Source organism: Chroicocephalus ridibundus, chromosome Z (assembly GCF_963924245.1).
Source record: "Chroicocephalus ridibundus chromosome Z, bChrRid1.1, whole genome shotgun sequence".
NCBI classification, from domain to species: Eukaryota; Metazoa; Chordata; class Aves; order Charadriiformes; family Laridae; genus Chroicocephalus; species Chroicocephalus ridibundus.
Genome location: NC_086316.1, coordinates 41480190 through 41505298, shown reverse-complemented (window position 1 = coordinate 41505298; position 25109 = coordinate 41480190). Strand labels below are relative to the sequence as shown.

Below are 25109 nucleotides of genomic sequence, written 5' to 3'. Positions count from 1 at the left end.
TCCTGTTGCCCACAGCCTCCTCCCCGAGCAGTGCTCGCGCAGGCCACGGGGACCTGCGCCCCGGCTTGCACTGGCTAGCACACTTCCTGGGAGGAGCTTCTTCTGTGGAGCGCTGCAGTTTTCAGAACACCGCGTTTATTTATTTTTTGTTCCACAAAGTGGGAAAACCAGACTATTTCTCGAATCCATTTAGGGAGCAACCACGAAGACGGAAAAAGACAAAGAATTTCCTCCCACTCCTGAGCAAAAATAACCTGTACTTAAACTGCTTTACTCAAGGGTTCAAAGTCTACACAAAATGTTTCATTCAGAGTGAGAATGGAAGGTATAATCCAGCCCTATACCTATCCCCCACGCCGGAACAAAAGTAACAGAATCAATAGACAAGCTCCCTGCATGTTACAATTTAGACAGGATTTTAGATAGCTCCAAAATGGGCAAATCTGAATGTCCCGAATGTGCCGAATACTGAAACATCTCAAATGCATGCTCCAAATCGGAATGATTGCATGACTGTACCTGAACAGCTGACCAGCAGTACATGAAGAAGCAAACAAACAAACAACAAAACAACCAACCAACCAAATCCGTAGCCAGTGAGTTATAGTATTTTTATTCATGTTAGAATTTCTATCAGTGTTTGAACATTAATATTTAGAGAGTTTGTACAATTTCCATTCAAAGTTTAAAATGAGAACCACACTAGATCACAAATGGTAACTAAAACACAGTTCAGAATTGTATGAATATTCACACTCTCTTTCTCTCTTAACACTGTTAAACACTTTCTTTTCTGCCAGGGGTTTTACAAGAACAAGTGTGCACCGTAATCGTATCTCAGCAGTGTTCCAAAACATAATGGTATCATCATTACATATAAACTCTTTAAAAATATACTTCTGTCAAAAGACTTGATGACTACTATGTACACTACAAAAATAAATTTTCATATAAATAAATTATATGGCATAATTTTACCTTTGTAACTGAAATGACACAAACCCACTCCTACCAAAACAGGCAGGCAATGAGACCCAGTTTGAATATTTTTTTTTCCTTTTAACTCCTTATGCTAAAAGCTACAACGAGTCCTTAATGTAAATGTTATATAATCTTTCCTATTTAACATTAGTAAGCACTCTATACAAATAAAAATCCATTAAACAGTAAAAACATAGCTGTAATAGTGTTTCCAATAGAAATAAAATCCCTGCATCTTGTTTGTTATAAACTGGCATGACAAATACTGTAAGAAAACATTCTTATGATACAAAAATATAAATATCACCCATGATTAAAAAAGTTAAAAAACAAAACCAAAACAAAATAAATGTTGCCAGCCACTGAGTTCTCCCCTTTCCAATGTGACTATCGGAGAAGGTGGTCTACATTGCGCACGAAGCAGCAGACAGCTCACCCACACACAAGCACGCAGGAGGGCTCGGGCAGGGGCAGGTGGCAGACCCCGCGGCTCACCTTGGCCCCCTTCCCTTCCGAGGAAGAGGAGGGAGCCAGGCAGGCTGCGGCTGGGCGGCAGCGGTGTCAGTGGGAGCCCTGCCGACCCCTGACATGGGAGCGCACACGCTTGGTGGCTGAAGGTAGCTCCCAATTAGTATCATACAGTTCCGTTGCAGAGTCTGTATGATCAGAGGTCACTATGCTGCTAGTGCTAAATTAGGGCCCCTCCTCTTTTTGTCATTAAGAGTTTTCATGTTAGACAGTGAACTGGACCAGTAGGCAGTTGCGACATTAACCCTTAGTGTGCATTGAAACAGTAGCTTATGTATCACGGGAATGACACCAGGCTCTCGCCACCTGCTCTTCGAGCGTTCACATTGGAGATCTGTAAACAAGTGCCTCATATCAAAGTGTTTTCAAGTGAGCAAAAAAGGCATGGAAATTTGTGCATTCTAATTATCCCCATTTGTTATGCTGGCAAGGTCTGTGGGCAAAGATAGACTCCCTGAAGCCACTGGAGAAAAACACTTTCCCATCAAAGAATTGGCCGCTGCTGTTCAGGCATCATACTTAAAGAAAAGCCCCACCACTGCTGTGTTTAGAAACTGAATGTTGGTTGTGTTTGGCTCTGAACTGAACATCTACCTGCTCTAAAAACAGCTTGCAGAAGGGCAGAAAAAAGATGCAGAAAGACAAAGACAAAGAAAACTTTCATTCTATTATTTTAAATTAAGGTTCTCCATTCTTATGGTTTGTTTCCAACTGGAACACAGATTGCAGTGTTTTTTCAGACCCTTCACCTGCAGCAATCCCCTTTCAGTTTAAAAATAGTAATACAAAAAGCTAAATTAGTTTCGTAAAGAGATCCCAGTTTAGCTGTTTTCATTAAAAGTGCCAATGCAGCATGGGAAAACACAAAATATAGAGAAAAGAACACCCAGGCCTTATGTGTCTTTACAGTCCTGGACCCATCAGAAAGCCATTTATATTTAAAAAGTGAAAATAGATTATTTTTTTATCCTTCCATTTGATTTTTATCACTTACTATTAACTTCCTTCCTGCCATGAAAATAAGGTGACCACGAAAATAAGCCAAGCTGTGGTTCATCATCAAACAACTCAATTATCCTGCTTCTAATGCCACTCATAGTCAACAGTATCAATATCAAAATAAGGCATATGCTCATTGAATTTCTATAACCACCAGCACCTCTCAAATCCAGCACCTTTGGAAGTGAAAAAATAATGGTTATAGTGTTTGCACTTACCTGGCACCTTTTGCAAAAAAAAAAAAAAAATAATCAAAGCACTAGACAAACAGTAATTAAGCCTCACAACATTCCTGGGAGGTAGGTAAGTGTAATTATACCCATTTTACAGAATGAGCAACTGAGGCATGGGGCAGTTAAGTGACTTGACCAAAGTCACGTGAACCAAGTCATTAAGAGTGTGGGAAACTGAACCGCAACCCCAAACCTCGACTTCCTGTTGTCTTTTCTATTTCAGTTGGGCCTTTGATCATGGCAGTCTATGGTATATGTTGGTAAACACCAACACAGTTTTCACTAGTGCCTACTAACAGGGAAAGCCAGACTCACATCAGCATCAGTGGGTTTATAAGCCCACTAAGTGTTACCATACAGTAAAAGAGAAACTACAGTACACCAGGAACATACACACCAAAGCATGCACACTTCCAGATGCACACATGGATACACACAGCAAAACAAAACCTGCACATAGCTAAATCTATTTAAGCCTCCCAGATTAACTTGCCGTTCTTCATATCTGCTTATTTTTAAAATTACCACGCATAGCGTGTTTGAAAGTTAACAGTAACATTTCATACTACCACAGGGTTGTGATACGCAAATTTAAAATACTTTAAACAGACATGTATCTTTAAAAAAAAATCCTATTACATAAGCAATATTTGCATAGAATTATACAAGTAAATTATACAATATTTAAGCAGCAGCAACTTATGCTGAAATTTAGAACTAGATTAAGCTTAGTTGTGGCACAGAGATCAACGTACAAAAAGTACAAAGCGCACACAATATTGTCCCCATTCTATTGCCCAGAGGCAAATGACTCCAGATTATACTACTTTACATTGTTCTTTTGTATATTACATATGTGTACATCTTTTAAATACTTAAAGAAATATTTAACAAAATAATACAATAGGTTACAGTAACAGTGAACTGTTGTCCTGATGCAGCATGTCCTTTTCTACAACTTCAAGCAGTTCTTCTCTTCAAGCAGTTCTGGAAATACGGTTTTCCATCTTTGGCCTTTTCTTTGCTTCAGTTATTACTCTTTACAAATAAAGAGAGAAGAAAAACAAACATACATTTAAGTTTAAGAAAAACAAACACATCAAAGTAATCCAAAATTCATTTCATGATTCTTGTGATTACAGTTAGCAGTCAGGGAACGTGGGCTTTGCTCTAAACTCAGTCATGAATTTCCCAGTAAAGAAATACTGACGCCAATTAAGAAGATGAAAATGCTTTAATTTCTGAGTTCCCAGCTTTAGATACTGGTGACAAATTCAGTTAAAACCAATGAATACTTCAAGGAGAAATACACTACTACATCGAATACTGCGTAGTTAAGAATCTCGTATTACCATGCAGTTCAGCTTGAAAGAGCTGAGCCCAAGTATTTACGTCCTTATTCTGAGGATACTACTACTTGCCGTATTTCTAGACTGTGAGGCTGAAGGCATTCATGTTATTTGCACTTTGAGATGTTTGGAGAGATATTTTATAAATCAGAAGGCAATTTTATTATGAGTCATCAAAAAATTTCTATCAAAACTCTCCACGTGTGTGTGCCTGTGTACACATGCATGCATGCATGTGTATGAGTGAAATAGTTCTGCAACCAAAATAAAATGGCTTGCTCTGGTCAAACTAGTGTCTGCTACTGGAAAGCTCTAAAAAGCAAAGAGAAAACAGGGATCCACAGATAAGTAACTATTTTAACACTTCCTCTTTCCCCCTAAAGAGGAAAACAATGAGCAATGGTTGTTCAGGCACGAGCCCCACAAAGCTTTCAGGGTAAAAACTCAATTGGTTTCTCCTCTTCAAAGTATTCCCTATAAAATTAATGGAAAAATTTAAAGAAAATGAACAGCTTCACTCTTCCCCAAACATCTGCTAAAATATCCTGTCTGTTCTGAATAGCACAGTTTCCTGTAACCTTCTCTTGCCAGACTAAAGACAGATAACAATTTAGGTATCAAGTCTCACAAGTTGCTGGGTGTATCTGTTGTTTCACAGGAACATGTTAAATGCCCTGCTAGGCCTGCGCTACCCAGCAACAGCCCCTGTCAAGGGAGAGACTGGCCCGAGGACTCCTCCAGCGTGCGAATTCGCTGGGTGGGTCTCTGCATGCCTCCCAAAGCACAGGGGACACCTCACCACACTGCAGTGCACTAGACACGGTGGGGCCTTCCCACCTCTCCCTCAGCGTATCTTCCAGAGGGATTCAGTCCTCACTATGGACTTCAAATTCTTTCAGGGACTTTTATTCAAGAGAGGACAACTCTTAAAGTAGCTGGCAATTTTACACTCTCCTAGGCAATATAATTCTGTACGATGTTTTAGAACGTGCCTGATTCAGGGATCAGAAGACAGGACCTATCAACGGTAAATGCAGCTGCACAGCTCTGAAGACATTACACAACATCTCTGCTTCCTTTTCCTTATCTGGTAAGCTGGGATTGTACAATGTACTTACCCACTTTGCAAGGCTTTTGGAAGTAGTTCATATCTGAACCCACTATAACTTCTCAGTGTTGGAAAGTGCCATCTTATCCAACCTCAATTCTAGTGCAAAATGTATTATATTCAGGGTCAACAGATTTAAGATGACCAGGGGCCCGTAAATGAACCGACCTGAAGGAATGGTACCTCAGAGAAATTTTATCTTTCCCCTTTCTTTCGATCACACCATTGCCTGACACAGGCAAGGCCCGCAGCTACAGGAGATGGACCTACCTTACTGTGAGCTGTTGCCAGGTACCCTTTCCTCACATTCAACATCTTGGAGTTCTATAACTTCTACTTTAGAATTTCTTCTTTCACATCGCACGTTAAAAGGCACATGGGGGTCCTCAAATGGCCCGTGGTCAGCTTCATGGTATCCCTCATAGGACGGAAAGCTCCCTCCCCGGGAGCCGTGGCTGTGCACCGCAGGGTGGACAGCAACAGTCACTGAAGCCGAGGCAGTCACAGTAGTGATAGGCTGGCAGTATGCTGGTCCTGCAGCGCCCACGGCGCCAAACGCCGGGCTTCTCATGTTATGAGAACGAGCCCTGTGGCCCACGCGATCCCTATTGCTAGGTCCTGAATGCCCTTCAGTAGAAATTTCAAAAGCGTCCCTGCGAGGGCGGTAAGGAGGTGGTCGCAGCCCTTCCCTCGCTTCCCGTTTGGGTTGTCTGCCCTGACGCCACGCCTGCTGTGTGCCAGACTCCGGATTTGATTGTAATCTGGGACTCGACTGATGCCTTGTCTCTGGCTGAACCACCTGGAAGAGAGATGCACGGTAATGCCTCTGACAAAACAAGGCAAACAAATTCTACACTCGCTTATAGTTTATGCTAGGAACAATGATAATAATGCTGTCCTGGCTCTAACTCCACAAAGGTAATGTCTGGAATCTGATAACTGTTGATTTTTCCAGAGAGTTTTTGTCTGAAGTTATTAAAACCTGGAAAGCATACCTTCAGAAAAACACAGGATGACAACCGAAAACATTATTGTAAGCTTCCTACATACTGCTCCATCTTTTCAAAGGGATGGGTGACAAGCACTTGATTGGAACTCGTTTAACAAGCAGCATTGCGGGCATTTGGAAAAGGCTCTATTCCATGCAGGGTATATACACAGGATGTTAGTAGGGTAGTTTGTATAGACTGTAGGAATCTGTTTTCTGATTTCCGTAAAAAGCGTGAAGCACAGCGGCCACATCAGTCAATAAACCGTGACCAACTTCAAATGTGGCTCTGCTTGTACCTATTTCTAGGCCTCTGCTGAACAAAAACAGATCCGCATTGCAGCTCAGCATGCAGCATCAGCAGGGGTAGGAGACAGCTTTTTCACTCTCCTTTGAAATCACAGTTATGCCAACCCAGTAGCAAGACGCAACAGGCCCAAGATTTCGTACAACCCTGAAACTGTTTTCTTCTGGCTCTATCAATCTTTCTCCCCCAAATGTGCTGCCAGAGAGAGGTTTATGAGATGGTGATCCACAAGGAACTATGTGGAAGTGTTTGGATCTTTTAATCTCTCCCCACTCGCTCTCTCTGAAAACAGTCATCAAATAGACTGAGAGCTCTCTCTTGTGGCTGGTGCCAACACGATGTAACAGCAATTACGCATGCCAAAGACCCCCACTCTCCTACTTTCCACTCCACTTTCCATTTTACCTCCAGCTTGTTTCTGAAGGTGAGGATGAGGAATGCCTTCACTCCCCGCTTACAAGTTTTGGCACAAAGTCACAAAGCATAATCAGCCAGCAATATGGAAGAGCTTTCCACAAAAATAAACAGAATTAAACAAAAAAAAACCCCACCAAACTCTCTTCTTGCCCTCCTGCCAGTCAATATTCAAGCTACTTACAGTGGATCTTGCAAAGACAGGATTCTCAGTGGCTTCCACTATTACTTGATGGACTGGTGCCCCGGGACCTTGGGTGGCCTCATACTGATGAAGCTCTTCACTGATGCCGGACACTGTGGTTTGAGAGCTGTACTCTGAATCAGAGGAATCTGACCCATTATTTGTGTGCCCAGCTGGCAATGCAAACCTCACGATGCTTGGGGGTGGCTCAGGAGACGGTGTGGGCAATCTGTTTCGTCCATTGGCTGGAGAAACCTGATAAAGACAATGCATTCAGTAACATTAAGTTAGCATTACCCTTTCAATCATTAGTGCTTGGCACAAACATTCTTCTGCCAAATGCAACCTCCCATACCATGAGAACCTTAGCACCAGTTTTCTGATGAACATTTATACTGAACTGAAAAAAATAATGAAAGAAAGAGAGACATGATCTCTATCTGTGGATACGTATGTAAACAGGATTACACAGATTCTTCTGGGTATAGCTGTCTCAGGAAGTGCATGCACTTTTACTTACAAATATAAAAATAATACATGGACTTCCTCCCCCCTTCAGCATACATTAACAATGATTTAATAAAATCACCTCAAATGTGTATCTATAGTATGGTTCAGTGTTTATTTGCAGAGAGACAGACATACGGATAATAGCAACGTATACAGTGATAACAGCCACATATATATATTGCTTGAGTAAGGGACATGTCATGTATACTGTTAGGAATACAAAAGATTACACACTGTCATCAAAACTGTTTTGCTAATACTAAAAAACTAAACATCAACAACTAAGTGAAGCCTTCCACCCATCGAAAACACTGCTTGAGCCAAGAGCACGCCACAGGGAGGGGCAACCGGACACGGGGGACCTTCTGGCAGATCGGTCATGGTTATCAAGGTGTGGTCTGTGGACCACCACTGGTGTATGTTGGTCCACACAGGCCTTCCTGGTGGTCTGCTCAGTTAAATATTTTGGGGAAAGCAACAGAGGCATTGAGGTAGGAAAGAAGAAGATACGTGTACAAAACGAACTGTCTTTTGCAAAATATTGGGGAAAATACTTATTTTACAAAATAGTTTGCGTACCACATTATGCTTTTAAAAAGCATAAATAATCCTACACTTGTATCAGGTTTACTGATTGCAGCCTCTAATACAATAGTTATTTAAAAAAACTTCTAAAATGTAAGTAAAAGAATATCAACTAAATAACAAACAGCACTTTTAATAAAGATTAAAAAAAAACGACTTGAGCAAGAAACTTTAAAAAAATCCAAGAGAATTTAAAAAATAAAGAGTTTCTAAAAAAAGGGGGGTGATCGGGGGGGCAGGGGTGCAGACGTAGTATTATTTCTTCTGTTTACCATTAATTTTACTGACCTCAGGGTATGGTCCAAAGAACGAAAGAAGAACAGGAAGCAGCACCAATCCATTGAGAACTCCCAGAATGGTTAAGATTGCCAAAACAGCAAAGAAATACCTGAAGTAGGTTTTAAGTGGTTTGGGGGAGAGAACAGCCACAAGTATTGTTAGAAATGAGGGATTACGCATTATTCCTACATATGTTAAGATAATACATACAATAAATTAAATCTAAAAGATTACTAATATTGTACTAAATACTTATATCACTTTTCATATAGAGATACGTGGTTTTTTACCTTTTGAATTAGAGAAGCTACATTCCACAACCCAAAGTGTTAGTTGATAAAGGAAAGAAAAAAATTACATTTGTTAATTTCCCAGAATCTGGAAGCATGTAATGTTATTTATGAATGTGTTACACAAACACAAAAATATGGAATGTGCAGTGAATAGCTGAATGGATTGAAAGCACAAATACAATGAAAAGGGGCCCCCATTAGTGAAAACCCAGCAGAAGCAAACAAATGAAGTGAAGGGTGTAGAATTTAAACAATTTAGCCTAGAAGGAAAAGAAGCCCTCTTCTCCCAGCAGCTAATCCACTGTGAAATGCTTCTGCATCTTACAGCAGAATCTCTAATTAAATCTCCAGTGTATCAGGTAAGGGTTTCCCTTGCTGTTCATTAATCACAACTTTCCGCCTAGAATTCTGCAAGTTCCAGTTTTACCGAATAGCTCAAATTGCAACCTTTTTACAACACAGGAACCCGTTTTCTGCAAAGAAAATGCTGCCCATTCTATAGTAAGCTTCAGCATTGTACTGAGTAAGACCACTCCACAATGGCAGAGCTGCATTGCAGGCTAATCTTTTGTTGAACAATTTAGCATCTCTGAATACTCTTGTTTTGCGTCAGCCAATTCAAACATAAAGGCTGAAGTACTATGGAAGAAGAGGAAAGTGCACAAGTGGTTGTCCTTTCCCACCACTGAGGGCTAAGGTCTGGGATCCTTCATGAATACCAAGGTAAACCTGTCAGTAAAAGGAAAGCCTTGCTAGTTGGTATTCAGCACAGCTGGGGCTCAGACTAAACTTAAGGCTGCGTTGTAACTAATGATTTCAAGGACTCAGTCTTGGTAAATTCCTGGAGGAGAAGGCAAAGGAGAAGAACGGAGGGCAAGTTTGCCACTAATGGGTCTGCTGATTACACTGTCTAGCCGGCAACAAACTTTACTGCCTCCCAATTTCCACATCTGATCAAATATATCAGCCTCCTGTAAAACTACAAATATCCTGCTATTGTAAACATATGGGAATTTCTGATCTGCATTAGCAAAAATCAGCAAGCCAATCTCCTCTACTAACATAAACCACCAGAACTTTATACTGGGACAGAGATCAACAACAGGCATTAAAAACATTTGCATCTCATCCATCTAATGCTAGGATAAACAGGAGGATTATAGCTCTGACCACTTGGTGTATACAATGTCGGTTAATTTACTTAATCTTCCACATTGTTGGACTAATCTATCGCTTTCCGGAAGCTGGGATCTTCTTCGCCCACTATAACAATGCTCAGGCTCCCATAGTTTATTTTATGCTATTTTTTAAACAAGGCAAACTGAAGTCAGATTGTGCTAGAAAATGAGAAACTGATGGCCAAAAAAAGTAAAATAACATAAGTTGAAAAGTTGAAAGGCTCATTTTATAAACTGAGAGAACATCCAATCCAAATTTGGTGTGAAGGGCTGCTACAATCTTCCATTTGCTATGACACAAAAAACATGCTTGCCAAAATCTTGTCTGTTAAGCAGGAAAGTAGCACAGCAAATGTACCCCCGTAAATTTAGGTTAAATCTATAAGTAATGTGTATGTCAAAGTTTTCCAACCCTTACAAGATCAGGTCCTAAAGAATAATTCTACCTTATTTCTTCTATAGCAGCAAAATAAAGTAAAAAATACTGTCATGGGAAAAAAAACCCAAATTCTATTTTGAGACATGCAGTATCTGTATAGTAATAATCCTCATGTAGGTTTCATGAGGTCTAACTGCAAACTGCCTGCTTTCTTCAAATCTCTTACATACATAAATAAAAAATCTTGATGAGATTTAGCAGCCATTCTCAGTTCCTGCCTCTGACATTTTGTTGTTCTTGTTGTCAAATGGATGTCAGCTAAGTCAAGTCATCTATCCAGCTTATGTCTACCTAAGTAGTTAAGTCATCTTTCAGAGCATTTTTATTTGGCCCAGTTCTACCTCAGTTCCCTTGTAGGGCTTGGAATATTTTTTTTTCGTGCTGTAGTTCACCACAAAGAACCTGTGTTACTTCTAAGATTAGCCATTTTGCAGAGCTCCACAGGTTGTTTGTAATAGAATAGGATCTGTTTCATTGCACTTCTCAAATTCCCCTCAACGAAAAGCTTGCTTTCCTCTCATACTTGACGAATTCACATTCTTAATTAAATTCACAAGAAACAGTCTGCCTGTACTTCTAAACAGAAGGGCCTTCAGGCTTTGCTTTACAAAATTTTAATATGAAGTTCTGTGTTCATACTTATGGTTCCCCAGCTCCCAAACGGTTTTTTTTTTTTCCTCTCCCTGTTATACATCGCTGTAAACCTCACATAACGATAGAAGGAGAAGGCCCGGAGAGAGTCACTTGCAGCACACAGAGTTGCAGTGTGTTTGTAGGTTTACGCGTCCTTTGCACACAAATTGCTGTGCGTACAAGAAGTCTGGAGGACCTGAAGGCTAAAGGTCAAACCCAGCTCACACTGGACAATACCAGACGCTTTGAACTGACTCAAACCCAGAATTAACAAACTTTGCTAAAGAGGGCCATTTCTGTGTTCTTTCATACTGGGTGTCAGATTTTCCTGGAACAGATTTTAATACCAGCAATGGAAACACTACTGCATCTAGCACGTAACAAGGAGTTAATAAAACAGAGGGAAAACAGGACCATGACGTAAGCATGCTTGACACACCATGCATAGTAATAAAATGACAGATACGCTGAAGTGACTAAAAATTTAAAGCATGCTAATTTTTATTTTAAAAACGAAGTCAGGACACACACAAACGCCTTACCTGACAATAAAATCGAACTCTGATCCTGCGAGCATTAACACTCCAAGCAGAGTGGACACGGCCCCATCCAGCACTGGCGCAAACATGTGTTCCAACGCGAGGACAGCCCTGTGGTTCCTGTCTCCTATGGCAGTTAAAAATGCCTGTAAAACAATGAAATCCATTTCATTAGACAGATGTATATAACCTTCCAAACAGCCTCTCTCAGAGCCAGTTAATTACTTTTCTCTAGCTGGCTAACCTTCAAGAGAAGGCCCGATTCTGCAGTCATACCACACAGCTGCTGCTGAAGCCACACCACCAGAGTAAGCACTGATTACAGTCAGATCACAGTAATAATTCTGGAAACAATGCCTGCTTGCACCAGTAGGCTTTTTGCCTCCAGCTTTGCTTATTTCCACCTGCAAAGAATTCATTTCATGACGAAAGGTGTCAAAATTACAGGGCCACTCCTCTCACTCTCATGGGGACATGACTTCCATGACTTTTTTAACACTTCTATTTCACTCAACATAAATGTTTTTGCAACTTCTGTTACTTCAAAGCTAGGAGGCCTATAGGTACAAAATCGCCGTAGGAACACTACTGAACACAGTAGTGCCTGAGCAACAATATGACTAGTGAAATGCCTTTCTCCCTCAGGCTCCTTAGTGAACAAGCTGTATCAAGAATACTGAAATGCTGTTGTTTTGTATGAATTCGTCTTCTCTGTGCGTGACTCAATGGCTTAAGAAAACAAGAACCTGGCTGACCTTCTTCCTGTGATTTATAAGGGCTCTTTCTTCAGCAAATCCTCTACTTACTATTAAGATACGGACTCAAGCAACTATCTTCCTCTTGGTCCTGGAATTTAAGTGTCCCTTCTCCAGTGGCTTATTTTCACTTATCTGACGAATTTTAAAAATTTGAAATCAGTCAACACTTAAAGAAGTTATTTGGTGGGACAAGCAGACCAAAAATGGGTACACGTCGGGTGAGATTCCCAACCCTCACTTCTGTAGGTAACCAAACCGTGTATTATTAATCTTTATTATTGGATTAAAACTCGTCTGTGGAAAATTAAATGTATCCAGGGCATTTTACATTCCCATATACATAAATGGATAAAGAATCCCCCTCAGGGTAAAAGCAGCTGTCAATGAGAAAACTCACATGGATCCACAAACATATTAACACATTATATAAACACATGTACATGTGTGTAATTAAAGGATGCATGATACAAGTCTACTATTGATTCAGAAATTATTTACAGAATTTAAAAAATAAGGTCACTATTCGTAAGTGGTAGCAGAGAACTGAGCCACAAGTGGATTGTGAATCACTCTTAAACAAGTTCAATTAAGTTCTCTATCAACAGTCATACCATGGCCTTTTTTGTTTATGGAACACTGGTTGACTGTTTATATGCAGGACATTCTGTGAAGGTCAGTACTGCTGCTATCATCTGAGGTCTACTAGGCAATCTTTTATTTAAAGCCTACATTTGAAAGTTTTTGACTCCAGAGTCAATGCAAAAAAAGCACAATTTTCAGTTTGCTTGGCATTTTACCTTCAGCCACGGGTAACTTTTACTTCTTTTTTTAAAAAACATAATATATATAAAGTCCTGTAAATTAGATTACTTTCTTCCCGTTTAGAAACAGCTAGGTGGTTTGTCCTTTTTTACTCCAGTTTTCCTGTTTTAAATCTTCAATTCTAAGAAACTGTTGTTTCTTTCTTCCTTTTGTAGACCACTGGTTTCTCACACTTCCCAAACTACCGCCAAGTCCCAGCAAACACGTTTACCTCCAAAAGCCTAATTATCCACAGCAGCAGGGGAAAAATAGATACAATCACTTAGGGATACGGTTGCTCCTCTTTAACCTTACCCTACTTCCCCTACAATTTTTCTTAAAATTATTCTTTCCATCTACCATTTGATGTGTCCCAACTCTGTACATCATCTACAACACGTTCCCAGTATTTGGCCATCCCCAGTGTGCTCCTCTCTTTCTCACTGCCACCAGATCTTCTTAGCAGTCTACCAGTCCTCCTTCTGAGTCTAAAAGGCCCACTGCATTCCCATCCAATGTCACCACCACTTTCCAGACCCTTCCCTTCACTTCTTTTTGTACTGCTACAGTACTAAAATACTAGAGATGATAGTAGACTACAAGCACCTCCTCCCTAGAATTATGTTGTATTGACCACTCATCCTTTCCTACTTTTTAATACAGTAAAATGCAAAACTATAAAGACACTTATATTCTTAAACTATTCAGAAATATTGATTAGAATAGCCTTACAGGAAAATGATTTATACTGAGTGAGCAAAATGTTGGAAAGATCAGTGCTGACATTGTCAAATGCGACCACAGAAAAATAGCACTCTATTCTTTGTCACCAAATAAAGCAAGATGACTTTTGCGTATCTGGAACTCCCAGAACTGCTGCCTTGCAAGCACACAGTCGTTTCTGTGCATTTTTGGACATCAGGTTGACTAAGCTGAGTGAGTAGGAGCACTCAAGATTTGGACACTTGGCCTTGAAAAATGCTGAAAATCTTTATATAAGACATACTTCTTTCCCCCCTCACTGCTCCTCTTCATCACATCGGAAAACTATTTTCCTACAGACTGCGTTTGTGCACACTATTAATAGTTAATGGGTTCTAAAAAGAAGGTGCAGATTTTTCAAGTGGAAAATAAACCCAAATACATTCAAATTTTAGTGGTCCAGAGAAATCAAATGACACTATATGTGATTTTGAAAATCTTTAAAGGCTTCTCTTCCACAAGACACAGAATGCAAGACGCAACAAACAGCTACACAGCACTGAGGCAACAACAGCGAGGCTGCAGACAAGGACCAGGAGAGTCTGGACTGAAGTAAGGTGCATTGAGAGCTCTGCTTTCTCTATCTATTTGCAACACTCAGACAATTAGATATCACAGGTAATGTATCGCCTTTTATCTCCTGGGAGAATGCCTCAATAGTTAGGAACTGCCTCACCAAGACCAACTCTGCTCTATCGAGATAAATCGAATGGCACACAAAGCTGTGACCAGCTTCTTTCTGAGAATCATGTCACTGACTCAGGAGATTAAATAAGGATTTGTGATCCTAACATTGCCACAATTTCAAAAAAATTTTCATTAATAATAAATAGACATCAATACTGATAATATTTAATGATACTTTATTTTAAAAATGCTTCCTGATTTTACGTACCAAAGCAACATGAACAGTGAATTCCACGCCAATGCCAACAGAAGCAATCAGGATAACCACAGGCACTGCACTCAGCTTTATTCCAATTAGACCCATCATGCCAAACAGCTCCACAGTCATTAGAGCCAGCACCACCACCTAGAAATTTCAAACAGATGTTAGTAACTTCTAATACTCCAGACACATGAAGAGAAAGATATTTAAAAACAACATGGTGATTATAAACCATACTCCTCAAAGCCATCCTATATTCCCAAAGACAACCTGCTTTTCCTTGTTTTGTTGTGCTCAATGGCAATGACTTGCTGAAGAGCCAGTTAAAATTATACTCCTAAGAACCAGTTAACAGACTAAGCATCAATTTTGTATGGGTTACAATTTATCAGTGATCTAAAAACCAATTTCTTCTGTATCATGGATACTCCCTCAAACATATTTTTTCTCTTTTTCACCTGTTTCTCAGACAATCCTTCCAGAAAAAGTAACTTTCAACTACCTGTATTGGAATTCTTTTTGTAGAACTGCAAATATCAGTGAGGATGACTTCTGAGTAGGTATAAAGCCCAGAAGAAAGTGAATGGCATAATCAGCTGATGAGTTTCAGGTTACAGAGGGGCTCTGAACTTTTAAGATACTTGGAGGCATTGAGACAGACAAAGTGAACAGTTAAATCTGAGGGAAAGCTTTTATTTTTCTTTCATCTACCTTGTAAAAAAAAATAGAGGAAAAGGGAGGGGAGGAAATCTGTGGAATCAACTTTAAAAGTTGCTAAAGCCGAGCAGGAAAAAAGATATTGACATACTTATAAAAGCAATGGTGGACTCTGAAAATAAACGCCTTTTCCAAGGGAAAAAATTATGCACTACAATAAATGATTTTATAAGCTAATGAATCAAGAGTAATAACATAAATTGCTTGATTAAGTGCTATGAAAAATATTCTAGACTAAACATTTACCTTTTAACATACCTGTCGTATAAACGTACATTACAAAAACTAGTAACTGTTTTACGCTTTTCTACTTCTGGCATTTTATAAACCATACGATAGTTTATGGAATTTAAACATAGGAACATCATCATTCAATTTAACTTGAATGTTTACTGAGAGGCTGATGAGGCCTTGCAGAAAGCACGGAGGAGTATTCTCTTCAGTTTATAATTTTATGGCTCTTTCTCCTTGATAGCTCAGTTATACCCTTTCCAGTGTGTTCCATACAGCCCAACCACTTCAGTTTTTCCAGAAAGACTGCATTCAGAAATCAGTGGGAAAATTTACGGGCAAGTTAGTCACAAGCAACTGCCTTGAAAAATAACTATGTCTGATAAAAGGGGACAACGAATACATAACTAGGAATAACTTCAGTATTTAATAAAGCTCATAATTTTCCTCTGTGTCTTTATTTCTCATGTTAGTGTGCATCTGAGCAAGGGTAAAAGTTTATGTACCTTTCTAAGAAACCTTTAAAGCTGCAAAAAAGGTGGTCAAAAGATTAAGGTTATTAAGGTTTGTACCTTGAGCATGAACCCTACCCCCTCAAGTTGAATAAATATATAATGAATGATGCAATATACTCCACCAGAGGCCCAGACATAAACAAAACCTTCCCGACTACAGCAAGAGCTATGCTGAAAGGAATTCGACTTCAACAAAGACCCTTATAATAAACTTACAATGATCCCAGCCGTCCAGGGGTTTAGGAGGAAGAGGGCACACACCAGAAACGTGCAAGCCAAAACCACACTAATGGATAAGAGGAGCCAGTGACGAAGCCCAATGTACTGCTCCCAAAACAGAAACGGGTAACCATTTGGGTAGCTGGCGATCCCCAGGCTGGTGTAGTTACTACAGATAGCTCTCACTTTCTCGATAGCCTCCACAAAATCAGAAGTTTCACGCAATCCGTTGAGGTAGAAAGGAAACTGAGCATATTCTATGGGCTCAGCTGCTGGAACTAGGAGAAGGACAGCAGTGTTAAAGTATGTTTTTGGAAAGAAGATACACAGAGAGCACGATTAACAAAACACTTTGTTCTCCACAGCAAAATGCTTAAAACTGTTGAATTTAAATTTTATTTCTTTGGAACAAGTGACATTTTAACAACTTCCCAATAAATTGAAAGCGGAAGCAGTACAGGTGATCACTGTATTTTGTCATGCAGTGCAATGGGATGAACACAGTCTACATCAAGTCCCCCAAAAATTCTATGTAATTTAACAGATATATTTCAATACATGTATTTAATCCTCATCAGTGCTATAATAGTTTTTACTGAATACCTGGCCAAAAAATCCCTAACTACAATACGATGTAGAAGATCACATCATCTTAAACATTTTATTCAAATGCTCTTCTTTTATGCAAGTGCAGTTCCTTTGAAATCAAAGGTCCTTTCCCTGAAATTAACTGAGGTCCACTCACACAGAACCAGAGAAAAACTAATGCTCGATCATACTTGTTGGTTTTTAACATTTCCATTGAATATTTTGAAAGTCAAAGTCAGATTCAGAAATCCGTGTTCTGTTACTGGTGCAAATAACTGGGAAAAAAAACTAATATAAAAGTATTGGTTTACTGAGGAAATACTTAACTGTTTATCCTTTAATAATTCGACAAACCAACACTCTCCATGCTTCTTTTTGAGTGCAACGCTAAGTCTACCGTATGACAAGAAAAAAAAAGCTTCCATGAGGAGCGTTTTGTTACTGCCGTTGTGTGTTCCAGACCCTGCAGGGTCATTCAGTTGACTTGCTAAACATGATTTGCCCTATTATTAATCTCAACTATAAATTTTCATTAAGACAAGACTTGGCTGACTGCCACAAAGCTCTCAGGTTCGGATACACTGAAGCATGGCTAGCTGGTTACCCAGTCACATTTTCAAGCACACCAGTCCTCCCTCATATGCCCTCTCCCCTTCCCCGCTGGTGTCCAACTAGCAAACCTCACAATAAATTGAAAGCTGAAGCAAAGCTATGCAAACTGGCATTGCTGCTCAGGAAAGCAGTGAATGGCACGGAATGGGAATGCTCCCCTACCTAAGTAGCTCTTATACTGTATCAGTGTTGGTAGCTTAGCACATGAATTAACTTGATAAAAATCCCTTAGGTATTAAGAATTGAGGATAAACATTATATAACCTAAGTGATGTAACTTCAGAATGACAGAGGCAGGAATTTCGTTTTTCTCTAGGTTTTTCTCACAGACAGAACTATGAGGTGACACTGAAAAGCCATGCTTACTGTAAGTTCTTAGAGCTTTAAACTGTAACAAAACTCATTTTTCAACCCGATAAAACCCTGCAGTGGTGGACATTTGCAATGGTGCACAGGTCTCTCAAGATTACAGCGTAACACAATATATTGTCCTGTTTACGCTTCTGAGCCCTGTGCAGCATCAGCCAACTACGGAGTTACTGGTTCTTGAAGGAAGGAGTGGGGCGCTTATATAAACTGTAAGGCATTAAGATGAAACGCTACTTACTTCTCAGCCTTGTTTCTGGCATATAGTCTGCTTTGTCATGGACCCACTCTGGGCGGTGAGGCCGGATGTTGGCTTGCGAGGCAGCATAGGCCACAGGGTCATTGCTAACCCAGGCTGTCAGGTAGATGTAGAAAGCATTTGGGTTAATGATTCCATCCGCATCCACCAGACGCTGTTTAGTCAACTGCAAAATGGAAAAAATCAGAAGCCTTTCAGAGTTGAGTTTTGCTCTCGGGGCTCTAGCTGCAAACCTTTCAACAAATGGCCTGGAGATGCAACACACATATATATAGGAGGGGAAAAGGAGAAAAGTATGAAGCTTCACTTGAAGTGACTTATCAGTAAACTATTGTTTGACAATGAAAAAAAAATCTAAAAAAATACAGTGACAGTAGAAAGTGGTTATTTATAAATTAATACTCATATAATATTCACAATAACCACTAAATCAGCAGACGGTTCCAGAATAGACTGAACCAATTAAATTCAAATTCTGAAAGCCTGCAGCCAAGAGTGAAAAACAACCAAGTTGGAGAAACATATTTAAAGACAGGGAAGGAAAACCTGGCAAGAGTCCCTACACACGTCTGTGTGCAGTTAACCTCTGTTGTTAACACTGAAGGAAATGCCACCCAGTAAATGGAGGAGAGCTATAAAAATAAAACAACATCTGTATAAATTTTGCTAACACTTGCCTCCTATGACCTATGTATTCAGAAAATGCCCAGCGTCAAGAAAGCAGATGAGTGCCCCGTGTTATTTGGGTCACTGTGGGCAAACGCATCTGTGGGGTAAACAGCAGTGGTACACTCCTAGGGTTCTGTAGCCAAATCCTGCACAGCTAGAGCTCTCACAGAGGACTCTGTGGGTGAAAAGTATTACTGGGGTTTTTTGTTTTGTTTATTTAAAATTCTGGCTCGGCTCCAGTTTCAGGTCTTTTTAATGAAATGAAAAACAACAGTGACAGCAGTTTTAAAAAAAAAAGCTGGATTCCAAGGATCTGGATTCAATTAGTCCACAGGATATGCAACAACTGTATGTCTTCAAGCTGTCTCTGGAACTGCACAGTACAGCGCTCAGCCCCTGTGGGTGCACCACACTTTTCTCCCTCCCAGGCACAGGAAATTATATCAGCAGCTGCAGCCCAATCACATTTGTTCCACAGCGTACCTGGTACACTCTGCTAAACAAAATCTCACTGAAGGTTTTCTCTTCAACTCCCTTTCTTTGCTTAATTCATAGCTGAAGCTTCATTCAGACCTGACAGCATGTTGCATGTTGCTATACAGCAGTGTGTTTTACACACCATAGTAACTTTGAACAATGTACTCCGTAAATCTGTCACCTTTAATGCCAGGAAAAAAAGAAAGACAATAAGCAGATCTGCCAAGAAGCTCATTAGAAAGACTATTTTTCTGCCTGAAAGCACAGCGACTCAATGATGGCTTTAGGAGAGGAGAAGTTAGGTTATTGCAGAATTTCTTCTTAAGAGGCTTGATACCTAATTTTAGTATAAGGAGTCAAACCTAATGTGTTTTCACCTGCCAATGGCTACAGCAAATGGGAGTAATATGCTGTGACAACCTTGCAAAAGAACCTCAGACATACTTTATTTAAGCAGCTCAAACAACTGCCACGCTTAGTCCTATAACAGTATATCTGTATTTAGTGATGATGGTGCAAAAATATGATACAGCATGTAACGATTTCAGTCTCTTTCCACTATAATTCATCAACATATTTTTTAAAACATTATGTTCTGCATGAATTGGTAGGAACTAACCAAATAATTGCAAATGCTAGATCCAAAGCCACAGCAGAAGGCTGAGCAAAGGTCAAGCCTATAAGGCAATCTGATTCAAATCAGCAACAATGCCACTTTGGACAGCAAGGCTAACGTTGGCTCTGCCTGGCATGGACCAGAATCCATCCATCTACCTATGGATGCAGCAAAGCATTTTTTACACCATTTTCAGTGGAAACCAAATGTGCCGGACACTGGAGCAGTACCGAACATACGCCAACCAGTAATAATCAAGGGCAGGCATTCCCAGTATTGATTTCGAACACTTCACAACACAGGCCAGTCTGCAACTAACAAGTGGCTTCCGCAAAGTCAGTGAGGCCGTGCAGTAAGGTATAACTCAGGCATTCAATTCATCAAGATGAAAAAAGACTACGACATGCTCTTTGCATTTTCTCCCATTCCTGATGACTTGTGCATTCCTGTATAAACCAGTATGGACTCTGACACAGTACCTGGCTGATGTCAATGGGCTTTGCTCGGTTGCCTGTTTGTACCAAGAGCTTGTAAGCCAAAACAGCGTCATCAGATCCATTTTTATAATTGTTGTAAGTGATCTTCCCAGTTTCCCAGTCGCTGTCAAATGCATCCTGAAGTCCTGAAGCGTTAAGGAAGGCAAGGGGAAGACAGAACAAGCAGGTAAGCAATCACTCTTAGAAACAAATTTCAGTAGGAGGAAAGAATAATGACTCTTTTTCATAGCTGAATCAGAAAGAAAATCATCCACCTGCTGCCTGTAAATTTGAGGGTTCTCATTTACTGTCAGTGTGTGGGAAGGTAAAAGTACCGGTTGCATGTCCAGGATTTTACCCAAAGAAATGCAGGGGAAGCAAGAAAGTGCAAAGGAAAAGCCTCAAAAGAAGCCTCCCATGTTGTGCAGACCAGCAAAGCTGAGCTAGCAATCTGCAGGTGCAATGTGCACTGGTGTAAACCGTCTTCCCCTTAAGGCAAAGAGGAGATATTGGATGGGATTAGGACCCTCTAGACCTGCTTTCTCAGAGCTTTTGAGAGCAACCTAGCACTCTACTTGGAGAAGTACATGAGGAAGAGTTAAGCTTGTCTAGAATGTCTAAGCTTGTCTAGAAAAGCACTTCTCCTTGTGAACCAGAATTCCAGAATCATCACACTTGAAACTCCATAAGCATATTTTCATTTTTCACCTCTTTTATACACATCCTCCTCAAAACAAAGGTGAAGTCTTCTCGCCCTGACCTGGATGTTGCCAGAACAGAAAAGGGCTGAGTTCAGCCCTGATCCAACTTCACCACCTACTGTGGACTTAAAACCAGAAGAGGCATTTAGTCTGTTATCTAGAAGGGAAACACTTCCATACTCCTCTCTGCCTCACCAAAACCTGCCAAGTGCACTGAGCCACAGAGGAGGAGACACACCACTCTCATTAACTGCTTTAGGCTACTGCAGAGCACTGAGGCAATAGCTTCTACGATATAAGCAGAAATTCCACTACAAGAGGAAAAAAAACCACACTCAAAACTTTCAACTTCAAACAGCAACTCAGCTGCTCCTTGAGCACAGCGTGAGTGAACACGATTTTGTCAATTTGTTCCATCTGTTCAACTTGTGCAGCTAATACAAGTCGTGGGATCTGCTGCCAGCACATGTAAAGATCACAGCCAACACCTATTCACTCTCAACTGTTATTTTCCTCCTTGCCACCCTTCAAGGGGGAGGGAATACCTCACAGCACAAATTTGGATCAGATTTAGTACAGGAAGCCACAGCCCAGTATAAGGAGGCTCTGTGCAAGCAGATGACAAACCACATGTCCAGGGAAGGGAAGGAAAAGGCTGGGGGAGTGGTGGTGGAGGAAATCGCCAACCCACCTCGCAGCTGTGCTGAAGAGCTGTAATGAAAACTGTCATTACGGATCAGATAGGTTAGCTACAGCTGTACAGAGATAAGAGCACTGAAGAGAAAAAGCACCCGGCTAACACCGTCTCCAGGCTGGAGTACCCGCTCCCATCTATGAACTCATCCCCTCTCCCTTAGAAAACTGCCTCCCACGTTGTCCTGCCAAGTCGTACCCACTCATAAGCCAACAGGCTGAGAAACAAGTTATGAAAGAAACCTGCCATTATCTCCTCACGCAGCACTCCAGCACCTGCCCAGGAGGAGGACAGTTTGCCCTCAGGTTTTCTGGCATCACCAAAGGACTTTAAGGCCCCCCTTTGAAAAAACGTTGTTTGCTGGTGCTCTGGGAGAGGGGAAATCATTGCTTAGGACATGCAAAAATACCAATCCATCTCTCCTCTGCCAAGTTCAACTCCATGTGACTCTTTCAGAAGGTGGCCAAGTGACACCATTTGTGCTATCGTACCAGCCAAGTGAAAGACAACTTTGGGAGGTTAAGAGGAGGCTGTCAAAAAAGTACATGGGAAAGAAGACGACCACCAAAGAACAGCTTAATTTACAGTAAAAACGGCTCCTTTCAGCAGGAGGAGCACAGAAATTGCTGTGATAGACAGCATGTTGGGGCACAGCTTCCAGACTAACATCCAGCCCCTGTCAGGGGCTCCACAGACACACAATAACAAATACACCCATTGGCACGTGACATTACCAATTTGTGTTTGTAAGGTAGGTCAAAAAAGGGCATGTACATTTAACATTACTTCAGCGGGTGAAAACTCAGCTCTCACATCTGTTCTCACAAGTCTGCTCATCCCTCAAACCCTGCTCCCTTTTATTGCTTTACTCCTCAGCTCACTTAGCGCTTTACACTCTGGGTTATTTTATTACTGACCTTGCGGAAACTGAAAGTCTGCAGAAAGAATACCAAGAAATCACTATCAGTTGCACTTAATTTCTAAAGAATTTCAAAATTTCAATAATTAAAATTTCCCATAACATTTTGAAAATAATAGCAAAGTTGCTGCTTTCAAAGTACCTCCATTATAAACCGTTCATAACAATGATTTAAAAAGACATTTAATCTTTTATAAATGGAATTAATGAAATGTTTCTAGTCAGAAAGATAAAAATAACTTGTTGACCCCTTTCTGCAGAAAAGTTATAAAAATTAAGGGAATTTAAAAAAATCTTATATATGGGATTTTTTCATATCAGCAGTCACCTTTGCTTAATGCTCCAGAAGAAAATTAAATCCTCCAAAACTATGTGGGTTGTAGGAATGGAGGTGAAGAAGGAATTCCCACTGAATAATGTGGACAGCTGACACCATGGAACACCAGATAAGATTACCCTTTGCAAAAAAAAGCCTAATGACAAACCATCAGGGAATTCAAGCTACCTCATTTACATTCACTCACCTACAAAAATAATGTTAACATTTCCAGTTTAAAGTAATGATTAGTGTTAACTCTTCTGCTGCGTTTTCAGTAACAGAAAATATGCTAATATGGTATGACACCAGAAAGCAAAATACAAGGGAACCTCTGAAAAAAGAAATGCATTAGGCTGAAGACTAGTAAACAAGGAGAAATGTACGGCTAAGACCAAGGACGCCTTCTTGATAAAAAATGCTTTTGTTCAGGTGCTGTTGCTTCCCTCATTCTGCTGGACAAATGTGTGCATGTCAGAAGGCCATCTTGAGCCATTAATCTCTAGCACTGATTTCCCAGTCAAGTTGGCAGGAATTAGCCATGAAGTTCAAAGTTGTGCATACTTTGATTATCCTGCTCCTCCAGCATGTAAAAATGCACCAGTAGAACTGTTCTCACCTCACAGAGGGTCCTCCCGGAACCCAGCCAAAAACTGTACCTTGGTTCCAAACTGTTTACACCTTCCCTCCCCTTTACCCCCTCAGCATCAGCTCCTGTTGGTAGCAACCAGATGTTGTTCTGCCTATTAGTGTCTACACCTTGAGATAATTCCCTAACTATAACAAGTATGGTAGCTTTTAGTATAACAATTTAGTTAGCCCCTACTACATTAATGCCCTGTACCATTTTAAAACATGACTTCTTTCTATTGATACATCTCAATATTCTTCCTATTTCCATCTTTGTGAATGCAGTATCACGCTCTGTGAAGACAGCCCTCTGTCTTTACAAAGCAGCTGGTTTGTATTAATTGTGCCTCTCTTGGGGAAGGTGGGGAGGAGGGGTGAGGACACAGACATGAATGCTAATTAGTAATCATTATGATTAATTCTAAAGCTGTGGGTGATCAAGGGGCCAAGCAATGTGTTTTCTGTCACACGGCTGGCATGTCCACTTGAACCACCACTGCAAGTCACTGCTTCCTGGAGTCTCCCTGACTGTTCCTGCATAACATTTTAGCTCCACACCCCTGTTGGTATGTCCAGGGTACCAGCAATACTCACAGCTCCTCTAGTGGAAGAAAAGCAGAGAACAATGAAGAAGGACAGTCAGGCTAATGTTGGCTGGAAGAGGAAAGGTAACTATAGAATCATAGAATGGTTCGGGTTGGAAGGGACCTTAAAGATCACCTAGTTCCAACCCCCCTGCCATGGGCAGGGACACCTCCCACTAGACCAGGCTGCTCAAAGCCCCATCCAGCCTGGCCTTGCACACTTCCAGGGATGGGGCACCCACAGCTTCTCTGGGCAACCTGTTCCAGTGTCTCACCACCCTCACAGTAAAGAATTTCTTCCTAATACCCAATCTAAATCTACCCTCTTTCAGTTTGAGGCTGTTACTCCATGTCCTGTCATCTCACTCCCTGATAGAGTCCCTCCCCATCTTTCCTGTAGGCCCCCTTCAGGTACTGGAAGGCTGCTCTAAGGTCTCCCTGGAGCCTTCTCTTCTCCAGGCTGAACAACCCCAACTCTCTCAGCCTGTCCTCATAGCAGAGGTGCTCCAGCCCTCTGATCATCTTCATGGCCCTCTGCTGAACTATGGGCAAGAAGGAGAGAACAGGAACACCGCTGACAGAAGAGCAGATCTGGAAAGGTCACCTATGAGCACAGACGACATGCAGCACGGAGAAGGAGATGTGCGGGCCCTTGGCACTGAGCCAGGGGCACACCAACAGTCCTTAGCAGAAGGAGGTGATGACAAAGACGACAGAGGCATCCAAAGTGCAAGAAGTGTAGAAGTCTGGGAAAGTATGTGGT

At 40.8% G+C, this 25109-nt stretch overlaps 1 protein-coding gene across 5 annotated transcripts in view; it reads right to left on the bottom strand.

The window, feature by feature from the left end:
• Window positions 1-604: 604 nt before the first annotated feature.
• PTCH1 (patched 1) overlaps window positions 605-25109 on the bottom strand; it is a 75144-nt gene continuing 50639 nt past the window's right edge. For 4 of the 5 annotated variants that reach the window (XM_063319945.1, XM_063319944.1, XM_063319947.1 and 1 more), the window contains 9 exons: window positions 20506-20648; window positions 18247-18430; window positions 16437-16717; window positions 14764-14901; window positions 11551-11693; window positions 8475-8574; window positions 7092-7346; window positions 5469-5997; window positions 605-3779 (listed from right to left, as the gene is read on the bottom strand). In XM_063319945.1, the coding sequence (XP_063176015.1) occupies window positions 5470-5997; window positions 7092-7346; window positions 8475-8574; window positions 11551-11693; window positions 14764-14901; window positions 16437-16717; window positions 18247-18430; window positions 20506-20648 (1772 nt within the window). In that variant the 3' untranslated portion in view covers window positions 605-3779; window position 5469. Of the gene's footprint in view, window positions 3780-5468; window positions 5998-7091; window positions 7347-8474; window positions 8575-8755; window positions 8773-11550; window positions 11694-14763; window positions 14902-16436; window positions 16718-18246; window positions 18431-20505; window positions 20649-25109 lie in introns of those variants that run through there. The other variant, XR_010069046.1, reaches the window with a different exon arrangement.